This window comes from Protopterus annectens, chromosome 13.part0, assembly GCF_019279795.1.
Source record: "Protopterus annectens isolate FY-2018-M chromosome 13.part0, PAN1.0, whole genome shotgun sequence".
Classification (NCBI taxonomy): Eukaryota; Metazoa; Chordata; order Ceratodontiformes; family Protopteridae; genus Protopterus; species Protopterus annectens.
Genome location: NC_056747.1, coordinates 3637725 through 3656161, shown reverse-complemented (window position 1 = coordinate 3656161; position 18437 = coordinate 3637725). Strand labels below are relative to the sequence as shown.

At 39.9% G+C, this 18437-nt stretch overlaps 1 protein-coding gene across 1 annotated transcript in view; it reads right to left on the bottom strand.

The window, feature by feature from the left end:
• Positions 1 to 18437, bottom strand: part of AP3D1 (adaptor related protein complex 3 subunit delta 1) — a 3080434-nt gene that overhangs the window by 1215832 nt on the left and 1846165 nt on the right. Inside the window, exon 23 of the mRNA XM_044055492.1 lies at positions 5966 to 6168. Within this exon, the coding sequence (XP_043911427.1) occupies positions 5966 to 6168 (203 nt within the window). The remainder of the gene's footprint in view (positions 1 to 5965; positions 6169 to 18437) is intronic.

The following is an 18437-nucleotide window of genomic DNA, read 5'->3' as shown; positions in this document are numbered from 1 at the left end:
ACCTAAAATGTTGTTGTCATAAATTGCTATGCTCATATCACGGAATTCAAACAGAACTGCAAACACAAACAATAACTAACATTATATTAAAACCATACAAATAGATAGGGCAATGGTTTTAATCAAAGGAAATAAAATAAAATAAGAATAGATAGTGCCTGCGGTACCATATATTTTGCATCACTTTCTGTCTAACAGCACTGGCTTAATAGAGATGGAATTATTTAATCCAGGAGGTAGATGAGCTGCTAACTTTAAAATCCAATGAAGCTCAGCTCTAGCTAAAGCATTATCGTTATCTCCCCCTCTCTTACTCATTGCCAACACTTGCAACACCCTAAAGGTAAAGGAATGTGTGTCATACTCTTTAACGTGTCTGGCCAAGGCATTGGTATCATCTTGCCTACGGATACCATAAAGATGGTCATAAATTCAGTCTCTCAGCCTCCTCTTTGTCAGCCCTACATAGAAAGCTGTACATAGAGAACATGTGGCCAAATATACCACATTTCTAGTATTGCAACTAGCATATTGATTAGGTTGGAAGGTGATGTCCATAGTAGGATGTTGATATGTTTGTGTCCTAGAGATGCTGTTGCACCTATTGCATTGATAGCACGGATGCGTGCCTTTAGTTACAACCTCCCCAAGAGCCAGTTTGTTGGGGCCTCTAATATTGGTCACATGTTGATCATTGCACAGCAAAAATTTAAGGTTGTCACTGTTCTTATAACAGAACCTGGGCCTGACACCTATAATATCCCTGATCTGTTTATGTATGACAAGAACATTCCAATTCTTCCTTATTATTTGTCTAATTCTTTCAATATCACTAGTGTATTTGACAGTATAGTTCACCATAGACCCATAATTTCTGGATTCACAAAATTTCTTATATTTATACCCATTAGAGACCACAGGGCCATATAAATCTATAGGTTCGATATCTCCTAAAACCTCATATCTTATCTTCCTGACCATTACTGAGTCATATCCTCTGTCCCTAAATAAGAGCTCCATCGCATCGGCCTCTCTCAGCACATCTTGTTCATCGGGACATAGTCTAGATATTCTAGTAAACTGACTTCTCACAATGCCCTGGAAAGTATGCCTGGGGTGCATACTATCATATGCTAGGATTGCATTCTTCCATACAGATTTCCTGTACAGGGTTGGTAGGATGTTTCCTTTATTGGTCAACCTAAGTGTAACATCCAAAAAATGAATCTGTTCGGAGGAATACTCTTTAGTAAACCTAAGGAAATCTGTTGTTGATTCCAGATATCCCAAAAACCTATCATAATCTTCAATGGTGCCTTCCCATACAATAAGTATGTCATCCACAAATCGTTTATAAAACTTTATAAACTTGGATGACTCATGTTGGAACAAAAATAGTTGTTCCCACCAAAAGACGACCAAATTGGCGTAGGTATTAGCACAGGGGGTGCCCATGGCCACCCCCCATGTCTGTAAAAAATACCTATCACCAAACATAAAGACATTGTTGTTCAAAATAATGTCTAGTAGTTGGCAAACAAGTATAACCCTGTCATTAGAAAAAGTTGTTAGTTTATGTAATAGTTCTCTAACATACTGTATCCCAACATCATTCGGGATTGAGGTAAACAACTTCTCCACATCCATAGTTATGAGGAAATACTGTTTATTATCCACATCAAGATGTAAACTTTTTATACTCTCTAACAGTTGGTACGAATCTTTCAAAATAGTGGGGCAACTATCAACAACAGGTCGTAGAATACTCTCCAAGAAGACTGATACTCGGGAGGTTATCCAACCTTCACCTGACACTATTGGTCTCATTGGTATGGGCCAGGCTTATTTATGGATCTTAGGTAACCCCTTCAAGACTGGTATAACAGGATGAGTTCTAGAAAAATACTCATGTAGTTCTACACTGATCTGTCTACATAGTAAGAGATCATAGAGGGTATCCTTTACTGTTTGTATAATATTCAACACTTCATTACTAGATAAACTCTTATAAGTCATTTCATCTGACAACATATTGGTCATACATTTAACGTATTCTTCAGTGTCTAAAACAACAACACCCCCCCTTTGTCTGCAGGTTTCACTATCAGCATATTATTAGTCTTTAATTCAACTAGTGCTTGATTTTCATAGCTAGTCAGATTGTAAAATCTCCCTTTCTTACGGTGGGCTCCTGAGAAAAGTTCATAGAAATCCTTCTCACATAGGTCCAAGAAACATTCCACCATAGGGGGCATCGGTGGAACAAAAGTACTCTTGTTCCTAAATGGTATTAGCGGCTCAGTCACTGTTGTAGAATCACCATCATTGCAGAAGAATAGTTTTAGACATAAACGTCGACAAAAGAGCCTTAAATCAATAAGCGACTCTACCAAAGATGATGTAGCCGCTGGGATGAAGTTCAGCCCTCTGTCAAGGAGACTGAGCGTATGATCACCCAAGCAAGCACTAGAATGATTGAAAACCAAGGAAGTCAATACCTCATCTTTCTGTTCGATGCATTGTTTTCTTCCGAGAACTTGCGCTTTCTTGGCCCTCTGCTGTTGGAACGCCCCCTTTGCTGTTGCGTATATTTCCTCTGATACGGTAAAAAAAGGGGGGCAGCAGTTTCAGATGCAGCATTACTCTTAGGTATGGCTCCTAGATTACGATGCCCAAATAACGCTTCCTGGTTCAGAGGAGGTGTGTCAGTATGGAGCAATTCAATAGGATCCAGACTGTTAATTCTCGTCGATGATACATCAGCCTGGTTAGATAAATGAATGCTAGTAGATGTCAATGTGGAGCTAGGTATCACATTCATGACCTCTCTAGTACCAACATAAGCTGGTTGATTACGAGATGATGCCTGTGCTGTTTGTCGATTATCCTGGGACCTCGGCCAAACAAACACATGGCCATTCTGGAAATCTTGGAAGTCCCTTTTCAATTTCCGTTGCTTCGTTTTACCTAGTCTATCGCTGAACAATTTGACTTGTGAAAAGATAGAGCACAGTTTCTCTTGACAATATTCAGAATTAAAGCGTTCAGTTAATTTATGATACAACACATCAGTTTTACTGCGAAGATCCGTCTCTAACGGTAAAAAATATCTTAATAGCAGTTTCACATAGTCAAAGCCCAGATTTATGTTAAGGTCCTGCCACTGTTTAAGTAAAGATGGATGTGAGTCCCCATACGTAGGCATGCAGAAGACCCGCATGCCTCTGGGGACCACCTTATGAAACAAGCAGGCTTCTAGATGTAATCTCTGCCATAGATACCTATGTATCTGATACAAGTTATCTTCCAGCAGTTTTAATTGTTCATGGAATTCAATTAAATTCTCACCAGTTTCTACAGATTGGGCACAGCCCAACGCTTCCTTGAGATCCAAAGACAATAAAGGGTTAGGCTCTGGTACAAACAACCCCGTCCAAAGACGGGAAGTATCCCTCGACTCTGGAATGGAAGTAGCGGCAGGAATATTGGTGTCCATCGTGTGCGTAGAGTTGTAGACAAAAAACACAAGCTGACAAAATCAAAATCAGGAAAACAACTCTCAGCTAAAGGTGCCTCTCACCAAAATAGAAGAAGTATACGCAAAAACAATAGTAGGAGACACCAACACGATCCAAGATCTTCACATTGAACAAAATCCAACCATTAGGCACAATAAAAGTCCAAGAACACTTTAATAAAGAATGAGCGCTTTCGCGTAGTGCAAGGCTACGCTTCATCAGATACATTCATATTCTATAGAAGTTGTTCCTTCTGCCAAAAGTCTTGGTGTTACCATTGATGAACATCTGAAATTTGACACACATATTCAACTGAATATCAAAAATACCCATCAGAAACTCGGTACGCTATATAGAAACGCACACTTTCTCTCTACTGCTACAAGGCAAACCCACGCCTCCTACCTTCCCTATTGTATGGTGCCCGCTCCACTTCTAACTAACCTCAGCTTCCATCTCCTCAAAATTAGAAAGCTGCTACAACAAAATCGCCAGATTTGCTACTAAATCAACTCACTGCACCCACCATTGCACCTTTCACCACAGTCTGAAAGTGGCACGAGCTTTCTAATCATCTAGACTACCGTCAGCTTACTACAGCCCACAAACAAATCTTTAAACCTACTGTATGCCCTGCTCTAACTAATATCTTGCCTTTCTACACACCACTCAGACCCCTAAGATCAGCCCAACAAAATCTACTTTCTGTACACAAACCTAAACGACCCCCTGGCCAATTTCTCTTTCCTACTCACTGGCCAAAAAATGGAACTCTCTCCCACCCCTGCTTAGAATCACTACAAACGCTGAACACTTTAAATCCCTATTCTACTCCCACCTCTCCCAAAACTAGAAATGTAATTGTACCCTTCCGACCTAAATCTCTCTTATGTCTCCTAGACATGTTCTCCTTCAATCGCCTCTACTTTCTGCTATTTCTACAGCTCCCCCCCTACTTCAACTGTATATTGAATTTTTCTCCCCTGTGTATTTACAGGTTCATAGGTTGGTACTGGGCTATCTGCCCGAAGGCATATATTAGCCCAGCCACGTTGTGCGGTATTCACCGCCCCTTTAGTAGTTCCCTAGACCCTTGTACTAGCAGCTAGTACCCTTGGCCCCTATCTAGTAGTGCTGTTGGTGTGATCCCCGGTGTGGACTTTGTTACCCATCCACTCATCAAGGTTCCTCTTGAAGAGTGATAGTGAGGGGCTCTGTCTTATGTAGATCGGGACCCTGTTCCATAGTAAGGGAAGTCTCTGCGAAGGGAATCTATCCCTCCAGCATGTTCTATTCGTTGTTGTGTTGAGGTTTATATCCCTAGAGCATGTAGCTAGAGTAGATTTGGTTTTGCTAAGATGGAGCATGTTCAATAATTCTGGGTTGGACATGGCTCTGTATGTTAGACAGAGATCGCCTCTGAGAAAGCGGTATGCAACAGGGAACAGTCTTAGCTTTTTCAATCGTGCTGCATAGGGCAACTGTTTGAGGCCAGTAATCCTCTTGGTTAGGTACCTTTGTGGTCTCTCCAGCTGCTGGCGATGTCTAGCCAGGTACATTACAATTGGTGCATTGTACTCAATAATGAGTCTGATGAGGGAAGAGTAGAGGGGCACCATTACATCCTTAGATCTTGATGTGAACCCTTTCGTGATCAGATGGGTCACATAGAAGGATTTTTCTAACCACTTTGACAACATGGTTATCAAAGGAAAGCTGACTATCTACTTGGGTCCCTAGATCCCTTATTTCTTCTTCAGATTTCAGGAGATTACCTCCTATGTTGTAGTTTGCGGGTACTTACTATTTAAATACTGTACACAGGCTCCCATCTTTACTCTGTGCAAATGGCTCTACATGCAAATTGCTCTCTGAATTTGGTTGTAAAAATTATACTATTCACATATTTCATATGTGTGTGTTCTTTTGCATTATTCTATGCATAATTTGTACAAATGTATGATTCTATGCTTGCTTGTTTTAATTTCTGTAATTGTTTTTATTGCTGCTTGTTTTAATTTCTGTAATTGTTTTTATTACGGAGCTTTTCTCCCCGGGCCTCCACTGAAAATGGGCCTTTTGGGCCCAGTGGACCTCCCCGATTATCAAACTGGAAATAAATAAATAATGGGATTCACTGTATGGATGGAAAAGACAGTAGACACATTCACAATAATCAGTTCCTTTATGCACTTCAATGTTTAGGCTCTAGCCTAATAATAACTATAGAGACAAGACAGTGAATGACACTTACTGTACTTAAAAATGAATACATACATAACCCTTGTAACTATTTTTAATCAAAACTGCTTGCAAATGATGCAACTGATGTTACGGATATCTGAATAATTGAGATGTTGCTCATGAATGTGACTGCAAATGAACACGGGACTGAGATTTTTATATTTTGAACATACCCAAGTTAGACCCCCCCCCCATGCACTAACCTCAGGCATCTCCTCTGTGATAATGTCGACTTGCTGTGCAGGAGGGATATCTTCATCACTTTCTGTCTGCAACGAATCATGACGTCGATGGGGACCCCTCCTCTCCTTCTTCTGTTTCTTTTTTTTCCGTTTGTCTTTCTCTATTTTCTGTTTGTGTCTGCGTTCCTCCTCCAACCTAAGATATTGGTCAGACATAGGAATTCCTGGAAAGGACAGTTCAACTGCTGTAGTATGGTCGTACAAAATGAAACAAGCATTGGTATTCTATGCCTAAAAGAAATCTTACAAAACAGCACATGCAGGTAGACAGGATACAGTTTTGCTTTATATTCATGCAGATGTTGCAGAAAAGGTCACCTCAACACTTTCATAACAACAATCCTAATAAGCCAGATGTGTGAAACAAAATTTTTTTCTCCAACTACATCACACCTAGGTTCATTTCTCAGCCTGAATAATATAAGAAGCAGCCCAGGAGGATGTGAATGAATATCTGATGCTAGCTCACACATCCAGTAGAGGGGTACTGTGCATGTCCCATCACACAAATACAACCTAGGAAACTTGTGTGAATGCAACACTTGCAACTAGACACTCCAGGAAGTACCAGTCAGTCTGAGAAATATATATGTACCCTAACATGAGATGTTGGTGTGTACAAGCACAAACATGCCTAGTCACTTCAAGGAGTATCAGTCATCCAAAACGCATATGTAGCAAAGTACGACATGTGGATGTATAGAATGATGGACAGGGTACACACTCCAGGGAATACCAGTCATCTAAAGATGCACATACAGCAGAGTACATGTGAGTGTGTAGAATCGGACAGGATACACAATCTAAGGAATACCAGTCACCCAAGACAGGCACAAGCAAAGCACATAGCATGAAACACCTGAGTGCAAGCAAGGAAAATCAGCTCCATGCGGAGTAGTGGGCACAGCATTCCTCTTCCAAAGTAATGGCGATAAGTTTTATTATCATACAAAAAATGTTACTTCCAACAGATGACAGGTGCAATCTCAAGGGCATTTCAATCTTAGGACACAAGTCAAGAAACACGCGAGGCTGGCGACAAAAAAAGGGCCCTAAAATTAATATGAACAATGTCATGCTTGCTGCATTTTAATTATACCCATGATCTTTTGCAACCATTAAAACCTTCTGGCAAAGAAGAATGCTAAACTTTACCTTGTTTTGTTCCCTTGTGTGATAGATTTCCCTTCATGGCATCCTCGTTAGCTGTGTACACACACCTAGTCCTTCCACAGATCAAGTAAACATAAGAAAGAACTGTTTTTATTTGCTGTTGTAATCCCAAAGTAACTGTTGCTTATAGTACTCAAAGGGATGTTTTTGTATGCAATTCAGCAAGCATGTAGTGCACAGCACCAGTAGAATGCTTGCTGCAATTCAGCAAGCATGTAGTGCAAAGCACCAGTAGAATGCTAGCTGCAATTCAGCAAGCATGTAGTGCACAGCACCAGCAGAATGCTAGCTGTTCTTGTTAAGTTGGACAGAGAACGCTGTTGTCTCACTGTAGTACACAACTGCCTCAGCTGTTTCTGTAGCCTTCCAAAGAGAGGGTCTGCATATAACGTGCACTATTACCAGTATATTTCTAGTCTGTTGTTTCTTTAAGATGCAATGGAAATGCTGTTATTTCACTTTTAAACAGAATGCCTCTGGTATTTTTATGGCACCTCACACCCTAGCTAAAGACTATCCTTATTAAATCAAATGTTTTCTTCCTATAATCCATTACATAATCTACAGTGGATATAAAAAAAAGTGCACACACCCCTGATAAAATGCCAGGTTTTTGTGATATAAAAAAAATGAAACCACAATAAATCATTTCAAAACTTTTCCCACCTTTAATGTGACCTAAAACCTGTACAATTCAATTGAAAAACAAAGAAATCTGTTATGAAAAAATATAAAAAAATAAAACATGTACAATATATTGGTTGCAAAAGTGTGCACACCCTTAAACTAATACTTTGGTGAAGCACCTTTCGATTTAATTACAGCATTCAGTCTTCTTGGATTTGAGTCTATCAGCATGGCACATCTTGACTTGGCAATATTTGCCCACTCTTCCTTGCAAAAGCGCTCCAAATCTGTCAAAGTGCGAGGACATCTCTTGTACTTAGCCCTCTTTCATGTCACCTCACAGATTTTCTATTGGATTTAGGTCTGGGCTCTGGCTGAGCCAATCCAAAACTTTAATTTTCGTCTGGTGAATCCATTCTTTTGTTGATTTGGATGTATGCTTGGGGTCATTGTCGTGTTAAAAGGTGAAATTCCTCTTCATCTTCAGCTTTCTAGCAGACGCCTGAAGGTTTTGGGCCAAAAGTGACTGGTATATGGAACTGTTCACAATTCCCTCCACCTGACTAAAGCCCCAGTTCCAGCTGAAGAAAAGCAACCCAAAGCATGATACTGCCACCACCATGCTTCACCGTGGGGATGGTGTTCTTTTTCTGATGCACAGTGCTGTTTTTGCGCCAAACGTACCTGTTGGAATTGTGGCCAAAACGTTCAACCTTAGTCTCAGCAGACCACAACACATTTTCCCACATGTTTCTGGGAAACTATGTATTGTTTTGCAACTTTTAGCTGGGCCTGGATGTTTTTCTGTGTAAGAAAAAAACTTCCGTCTTGCAACCCTACCCCATTGCCCAGACATATGGAGAATATGGGAGATTGTTGTCACATGTAGTACACAACCAGTACTTGCCAGAAATTCCTGCAGCTCCTTCAGTGTTGCTGTAGGTCTCTTGGCAGCCTCCCTGACCAGTTTTCGTCTTGTCTTTTCATCAATTTTGGAGGGACATCCAGTTCTTTGCAACGTCACTACTGTCTCATATTTTCTCCACTTTTTGATGACTGTCTTCACTGTGTTCCATGGTATATCCAATGCTGTGTAAATTTTTTTGTACCCTTCTCCTGACTGATACCTTTCAGCAATGAAATCTCTTTGATGCTTTGTAAGCTCTCCGCGAACCAAGGCTTTTGCTGTAGCAGGAAACTGAGTAAATGTCAGGAAAATCCTACTAGGACAGCTAAACTTTATTTGGAGTTAATCAGAGTCTCTTTAATTGATGGCAGGTGTGTACCCAAGAAGACTGGATGCTGTAATTAAATCAAAAGGTGCTTCGACAAAGTTAGTTTAAGGGTGTGCACACACAACAAACTATTAGTTTAAGGATGTGCACACTTTTGCAATGGGCTTGCTGTATGTTTAATATATTTTTCCCCTAACATATTTGTTTTTCAATTGAATTGTACAGGTTACAGGTCACATTAAAGGTGGGAAAAGTTTTGAAATGATTTATTGTGTTCTCATTTTTTTATATCACAAAAACCTGGCATTTTAACAGGGGTGTGTAAACTTTTTATATCCACTGTAAATATCAGCATCTGCTATGTATCTTGATGAAAATGTTACTACCTTGATGCAAATGCTGTAACTAGCATAAATGGTATCTTTTACTGCTAGACCAGTGATTTTCAAACGGTGTGCTGCATGACGTCAGCAGACGTGCTGCAAGATTTTTTTAAAACAATCATTTAGTACACGGTATTACACACAAGATCTCACTTTTGCACCCTCCTTGCTGTAAGCAATATATCAGAAAGATAATGTATTATATATAAAAACTTGGCTTTCCTTATCATTCAAAACTCAATGTCCTTCAAATTTGTGAAATCTCTCTCTCGCACACAAACACACACACATGCACTTTCATTTTTTCAAAGGTCCAACCAAGGCAGCAAACCCGGCGTGTGTGCGCCATTACCTGAGACCTTTGCCCTCTTTGCCATTCCAAAACACACCTCCTAGTGGGAACCGTTTGTGCATTAGTTAAAAGCTTGAAAATCTAAGTATGAACTGATGCACAGCAGCTTTTGTTTCCTTTTTTAATTACAAAAACCCACAGTTAATAGTTAAAAGCTTGGAAATCTAAGTATGAACTGATGCACAGCAGCTTTTGTTTCCTTTTTTTAATAACAAGAACTCATCCCACAGTGAGAAATCAAGCTTAATTTTCAGGTGATCTCTGAAAACTTAACAGATAATCAGAGAGAGCAACTTGATCCAGTCTTTGCATAAGCTCTCCCACCCTAGCTGAAACCGACACAGGTGGGTTTTCTTGTTATGGATATTTTCAGTCAACATTCTGGACAATGTATTTCCTAGTGCTCAATGCAAAACAGGTATCTACTGTAGCTGTTTAACAAGGCTCCCCAAATTTGTTTTCACTCTGTTATGAGATTCAACAAGAAGGAGAAAAAGCGTAACCTTAACTTTTTCATATTCAGAAAACTTGGAGAAGAAGGTACATTGCCCAGACTGAAACAAAGTTTAATTTTTCAGTGAAGGCAGTTCCTCTCAGTTGCATCTTTTGCAGGTTACAGTACTTGTAGATTTTTTCTAATGGTCCCGTTTTGTTCATACCAACTATAGATGCCATCTCAGCTTCAGGATGATGCTTTCCACATCATGCAGCAGGGACTGACAGGTTTGAATTTTTTGGGCTAGGAACGAGGTCCGGGCTTATTGTTCTTTTTTAACGGGGGAGCATTAAAAGCTGCATCACACGCAGTGTGTGAACTTCATTTTATTGTATACTCAGAGCTGACTTTGGTTTAAATAAAAACAGTTATTTCACATCTTTCAGTAGTTGAAGTTTTTTACGAGCAAAGTTTTAGTAGCGGGCAGTATTAACTTATTGGGTATTTCATGATTTAACCATTTTTTTAAGTTAATGCATATCTTCCTTCACCCCCCCCCCACAAAACGAACACCTTAGAAAGGCAACAAATATATTTTTTGGTGTGCAGCAAGATTTTTATAATTAATGTGTGCCGTAAGATGAAAAAGGTTGAAAATTGCTGTGCTAGACTAACAGCTGTAGAATGTTTAGAACATATTTATGTAAAGTTGACATCTCTGCTCAATACTTGATTTTGTAAACTGATGTTTTACATTTCTTTTTCTGGTGATTTAATCTCTCACATGAAAACAGAATTAAACTGATAGGCAACCCAGATGTGATACATTTGGAGAAGTAATGTACTTTCAGACTGACTTTGCACACTATTGTTTGTTTCCTCAATACAAAGCTAAGTATTAGTGCTTTACTAAAGATTACTACCGCAATCGATCTTAAATGCTCATTTTAGCTAAATGTACAACTGTAACGTAAATCCAGTTCTAATAATTTTTCCTCACTAAACTTTGGTCTGCAGATTTTATCAACGTCTATATTACATTTACTTGTTGGAAAAGAATTCTCTCTCTCTCTAATGTACCAAATACAGAGGGTCACATGTTAGTTTTTTCATACTTTAATTTCTAATTGTGATATGCTTCTAACTCCCTCCTTTTTTCTATTTCTCAATTGCAATCATCTACTCTATAAAATATTATCCAAACTCCTATGCAGTATGTCTTTTGAAAGAATTCCACACTTTATATATTCAGTGGAAAACCAACCCAAGACCCTGCCTGGCACTCCAAAGAAATTATAAAGTAGAGACAAACTGGTGTGCATGCAGCTTGAGGCTCCCACTCCCACTGCAAACTAGTCACAATCTCAGTTATATATTAGCTGTCCTGGTAAGCACCACTACACTTCATACAAAAGCAGAATAACTGGTCTTCTTGAAATTAACCCATAAGGTACTTGGTTTAAGTTTTAAACTTCCTGCCTTCATTTGTTTCTGTTCTTTAAAACATATTATATATATATATATATATATATATATATTTCTCCAGCATTGATGTACGCATGTACGCAACCCAAATTGGTTTCTACATAAATTTTTGCAGATGGCTATTGTTAGGTACTTTAAGAACCATTGTACCTTTAGGTTCTTAATGTTCTACTGATTGTTTTTATTACTCTTGCACTAGCAAGGGTGAAACATGCTCAGACTTCACTCTGCTGCTCTACCCTACCCCAATTCACACCTATTCCCACTACATCTACTCTTACGCTTCCCTTTACTCCACCCCTCTACACAAGCACCAATAAACACAAACTACTCACTGGCCTATCAGGTGAACTTCACAGCATTCAATACCTCACTCCCTTTAACTGCATCTTTTTCATTAAAGGATTTCCTCTTCTCTCACTAATCTGCATCCTTAAAGCTCTGAACTTATTCTAGTCTCTTCCTCCATTTATCTATACCAAGTGTGTACACACACTTTCTACCAAGCTACTTAACACCTTCCTCACCTTACTTCTCCTCCTCCTCTCCCACCTCACATCTCCATCAACTCCTACAATAAACATACGCACCACTCCAATTACTTCCTCCCTAACAAACCAGACGGACTCTCGACCAGTTTTTCTGATCATCTCCCCTAGCTTATTTCACACTGGTTTCATCTACTATCCCAAACCTAAAATTTCCAACACTTTCTATTCCAATATAAAATTAGAGCTGCTAGCCAAACCAATTAAATTATTCACAACACAAACACTATTCACCCTCCAACCTAAGCATAATTAGGAGCAAACGCATCTCTTTCCATGCAGGGACAGATCAGTACAATTCAGATGCTCTAGCAATAACAGAGACCTGGCTAAATCCCCACATAAAAGACAGTGAAACCCTATCCTCCTACTACAACTTAACCAGTATACTCATAAGGAAGGGGGAGGAACAGCCCTGCGCTTCCCAAATCGTTCACAACACCACCTTTCAGAGAGCATCCCAAAATTCTCTAATGCAGAAATTCTTATGTCATTCCTAAAACTTAAGACCACCAAAAACATACATCACAGTAACACACATCCCCCGGGTCATTCCATTCTGAAAGAAATACTATCTTGGATTTCAGAGACAGCAAACAATGGAATAATCATGCCAACAGACATTAATACCAATTGGCAGTCCTACAGTCTTACAACGTTACTAGCAGCATGGACCTCTATGGTTTCACTCAAATTATCAATTCCCCAACGAGATGCAACAAATATAATACCAAACAATCCATCCTTGACTGAATAAGAGTCTACCCAGATAATTCTGCTTCAGTTGGTACACTCCCAGATTCCCTCAGTGACCATACAACTAACTTATGCCCTTAGGATTATCACTCGACTAACAAAGGAGCATAAACTTAAAATTCCCTGTAACCCAGCCAAAGTTTCTCATGAAACTTCCACTGAATCACTAAAATTTATAAACTGGTCCATTCCGATGCGTCTTAACCTATATGAAAGAGTGGAACATTTCAATGTTACATTTGTTACATTTCTAAACATAACTTAACAACCTTGTGCCACTCTGCACAAAAAAGCGCTACAAATAACCCAGTCTCATGATTCACCAAATCATGCAAACTCCTTATGAAAGAAAGGCACATAACATGCAGTGCATGGAAAAACAATATAAGTATCGTTAATCTACAATTATTCAAAGTTAGCAATCAGGACAAAAAGTCACTAGGGGGAGAAAGTCATACTACACTCTCATAAAAAATAAGCCTGGATGTAACCCTAAAACAATCTGGTTCTTTACATCAATGGTAGACAAACCTGGAACAAAAAAGGACCCCAAGATGCCCAGATGCCCGTCAATGCCAGATGCCTCTCCTCTCCAAACAGCTACTAACTTCAACACACTTCACACAAGGCATAGCTAAATTAAGCTCTAACTGTTGTAATATGTCCTCCTCTAAACACCCACTGTTGCCCCCCACATTACCCCATTATCAATTTCCACATAAATGGCACCCCTTCTTCCTAAGCTAACTCAGTTCAATTTTCCCTTCAGTCTGTGCATACAAGTCTAATTAGAAAAAAAAAACCTATCATCTAAACATAAACCCTGCTATACCTCTGCAGATAACCTCCACCAGAGTACCGAAAACTAGCTGCAGACGCCACACAGCATAATATCCATCAGTATCCTTATTAACATATGTGCTGCAGAATGTAATGTTCCAATCATATGGAAAATGCCCATATTACTGCTTTGCACAAAGGAAGGAATTTACTGAATTAAATTTCCAGCCAATACCCATCTTATCCCTCCCCCCTCTAAAATTCTACAGAATTTCATTCAACAACTTCTACAGTTTTTATTACAAAATAATCCAATCACAAAAATCCAGCATGGCATCAGGTGAGGTCACAATACATTGTCATAAATGGACACTGTCAAGAAAGCAAGAAACTCAGGCAAACTTGTATCAGCAGTATTATTAACACCTGTCCAAAGGTTAACATGATCTTTCACACCAACTTCTCAACTATATTTCCTTCCTTGGTTTATCACATCTCTCAATTCTCCAGCTACCTTACCAAAAGACAGCAATCAACTAAATTGCAAGGTTCCAATTCACCATATTTTCTTACTTCCACAATTGTCACACAAGGATCCATCTTTAGTCTTTTACTTTTCAATATTTTTATCAATAACCTAGACGCTTCCCTCCTGTATAAGAACACTTAATCAATATGCAGACGACTCCACTATCAGCAGCTCTCAAACCACCATAATACCCTTACAGCAGATTACCCAAAAAGCATTCACCCCCACTAAAACATGGTTTAGTGATTCGTAACTCCTACTCAATCCTAAAAAAGAGCAAACTCCTCTTCTGCACCCAAATCTGACACCCTGACAAAGTTGGGTTTAATATTCAAACCACATATAACATTGAAATCCAAACAGTACCCCACACCAAATTATCAGGATTCATAATCGATGACAGACTTAAATTTGATCGCCACATACAACATGGTATCAAGAAAACCCAGCAGAAATTTGGCACGTTATATAGGAACAAACACCTCCTCAATACCACAAACACTGACTTGTCTAAACATGGGCTAAATTAAACTCTTAGCTAGGCTTATAAGGGCCAATAGCCTAATAACTTCCTATGATCCTATGAAATGGTGCCACCATACAGACCAACCTACAGTCTTCCTAAAAACTAAACTTGAAAACTGCTACTAGTTTTCTGCTACTACAAATTCCTTCACACATCACCACAAAACCCTTCAATGGCTTCAACTCCCAACTGTCTTTCCAATCTACAGCTTATAATTGCACATAACCTTTACAAACCCTCAGACTGTTCTGCCTTTAATTACTCACCAAATACATCCAAAACAGAACTTTTAGATACAAAGATAAACTCTCTCTGTATCTAAACCCTCCAAATCCTCTGGCCAAAGCGTACACTCCCACTTGGTGGCTAGCATTTGGAACTCCTTTCCACTAACTACTAGAACAATCCCTAACCTGTCCTCCTGTGAATGCTCTTTAAGAGAACACCTAAGCAAATCATGGATTTACCCCTGTTTCTCTCATACTTCCCTCTTTTACCTTCCTACCCTACGTCTCCCTCGTTTCCTACACTATACTATGCCCACTTTTGTTTCCTTCTCCCCTGTATATTCTCTCTAGCTGCAGACCTATTGTCAGATGCCTGCCTTCTTCCACATAAGCTTACCTTCTGCTCACTCTTCCTTTAGTCTAACAGCCACATGTAGTCTCCGTTTGTTCTAACGCACCCCTCTTCAGGTGGTCTCACACTTCCTTTAGTCTAACAGCCACATGTAGTCTCCGTTTGTTCTAACGCCCCCTCTTCAGGTGGTCTCACAGTTCCTTTAGTCTAACAGCCACATGTAGTCTCCGTTTGTTCTAACGCCCCCTCTTCAGGTGGTCTCACACTTCCTTTAGTCTAACAGCCACATGTAGTCTCCGTTTGTTCTAACACACCCCTCTTCAGGTGGTCTCACACTACCTCCTGTTCTCGACTTCATTTTCAACTCCCTTTCCCGTCTTTCCTAACATGGATTTTGCCTTCTTGTAAGCTACATGCCTTAGGGCAAGATAAATGTGATGTTCGGCTATATCCCACCAGACTGTCACCAATAAATGTGACATCCAGCCAAGACTTCACCGGACTGCCAACAATTGATATGACATCCCTTACTATCCTTGGTCAGTAACTAAGGAGCATCAGTCCTCACTACTGACTCCAGTATGAGACTGTCACTTAAACAGGAGTAATATTTCACAATTTTCCCCCAAAAGCACAACAGGAAGAAGCTCCAATTCCCTGGAATGGGATCACTATGGAATAGCAAAATTCCACAATCCCGAGGACTGGAATCCTGAAAGTAGTGAATGGGGATTGCCGTTCACTAGGGCAATCTTGGAGTTGGTATATCTAAATTGCAGTGGTGTGGGAGGTGCAGGGGGGCTTGCCCCCCTGCATACAGGTTAGAATAGTTTGATGTCTTACTTAATCAATATCTTTATATTACCTTTACATCAATATATTTATATCACAAATCTTTTCACCATACATTGATTGTCATCTTATATAAAAAATATATATACTTTATACTCACATATACATTACATAAAATTTTTTTGTTAAATTACCACAAGCTGCTATTATTATTAGATCCATAAACTCTTTCTGCACTTGCTTTTAGCCCTTTTTAATTTAATTGTATTTTTAAACTGTGTTTGGTCTAATATTGCTGCATACTCAAGTGTGCTAGCTTGCACTGCATGTGAATTGTTTTTACTACTGTTTTTGCTACTTTTCTGTAAAAAAAAAAAACTGTAAGCCTGTTTCCTACCTTTCCTGTAACTAGTGTTCCAGATACAGATTTGCTGTATCCAGGACTGTATGTAAGCTTCTGAGCCCCCCAAGCCTTTCTGTGTTGGAGGGAAGCCTTCTAGCTTATCAGTGGGAGTGGTAAGCACTAGGTAACCTGTCTACCACATAAGTAGTGGTTCTGGCCCAGAATTTGTAGTTACTGGCCATTTGGGCAATCTCTTCCATCTCTCTCAACTTTCTGATTTGAAAGCCTGCATTTGCACTTGTTTCTGTGCTGTAACTCATCTAGTGCAGATACAGATTCTTAGTTTTAGCACTTAAATTTGCTTGTTCATGCTCAGCACTTGTTCAGAACTTGAAAGCACTAAATAAGCTACTAATTACTATAGCACTCTATCTTCCTCATTACCTAGAGGAAAACAGTTTTTGTACTTTTCTCACTTGCTTAGAGAAAAACAGCTCTTGTACTCACACTTTCCTCACTTATCTAGAGGAAAATCCCTGCAACTCTCTTTTTGCGCAGTCTTGCGCACAGAGCAGTGTCGGGCAGCGCCGGTTAGCTGGGGTATACTAATCCCGGGCCCACAAAATCTGCACTGTAAATTTTCCCTTAGAACTAGGCAAGCCTCAACTCAAGTGCTTCAGATCAGCTGCTCTTATTGCAGCACTTGTCCTAATCTCCTAGACAGCACTATTATTCTCCAGATTTTCTAGACAGCACTATTATAATATAGCATAAGACCCTCGATCGTCCGCAGGACTTAAGTTCAATTTACTCTTCAAAGCATGTCCAGAGGTCAGCTTCAGGTGTACTCTCCAGTTCATCTGGTGGAATTGGGCATCCTGAGGCAGCGTCACAACTGCCTCATGTATACAGACAACCCTCTCCCCTTACCTCTAGACACAAACACTTGTGAAAGATGCAAATACACAGCCAGACTGGAGGTTAAGCGCTCTCAACCCATGACTCTAACAGACAGTCAAGAGGATAAGGGACACACTTGCATCACACCACCTGTCACACATGAATCTACAAAACAAGCACCGGCAAAACATACACATAAATACACAAAAACATATTCGGAGGCACTAGGTACCAATCTGAAAAAGAAACAGTGCCCTCCAAAGCAGACAAGCAAGCAACCTGCACCCCCAAACACAAGTCAGAAAACACATAATTCACCTCAGCAGTGTGCCTCACAACAGCCCTTAAGGCAAAACACCATACCTAACATGCTAGTAATAGGAGACTCTATAGTAAGGCACACAGATGTTCCACTCACCAGGGTGAACACGGAGGAGGTTACTATCAGCTGCCTGTCTTGTGCTCGGATCCGCCACATAACACAGGCACGTAGGTCACTCCAGAACAAGTACAAGTATGATGCTGTCATTGTACATGTTGGTGTGAATGATCTAATACGTACCTCCCTGGACTACATGAAAAGAGACATTGAGGAGCTCTCTGATCATGTAGCCCAACATGGTATGACCCTAACCTTGAGTAGCATACTACCTTCACCTAGAATGATACCACAATACAAAGACAAAATGATCAATTTCAACAATTGGCTAAGCTTCTGGTGTCATTCTAAGGGGATCCAGTGTCTGTCTGCCTGGGATGACATGACAGACAAGCCTTGCTGTTTTGCCAAAGATGGGTTGCACCTGTCACCCCTAGGTTTTCGAATACTGGCCAAGGCTCTTGCCGTCCCCATAGTGCCTTTTTTAGGCAAGGCTCAAAGGACAAACCAACCACCGTAACCAGCACAGGTAACCAAAAACTAAGGGTAATGCTACTCAATGCCAGAAGTCTCAACCTCAAAATGCACACACTCGAGGCTCTCCTCAGCA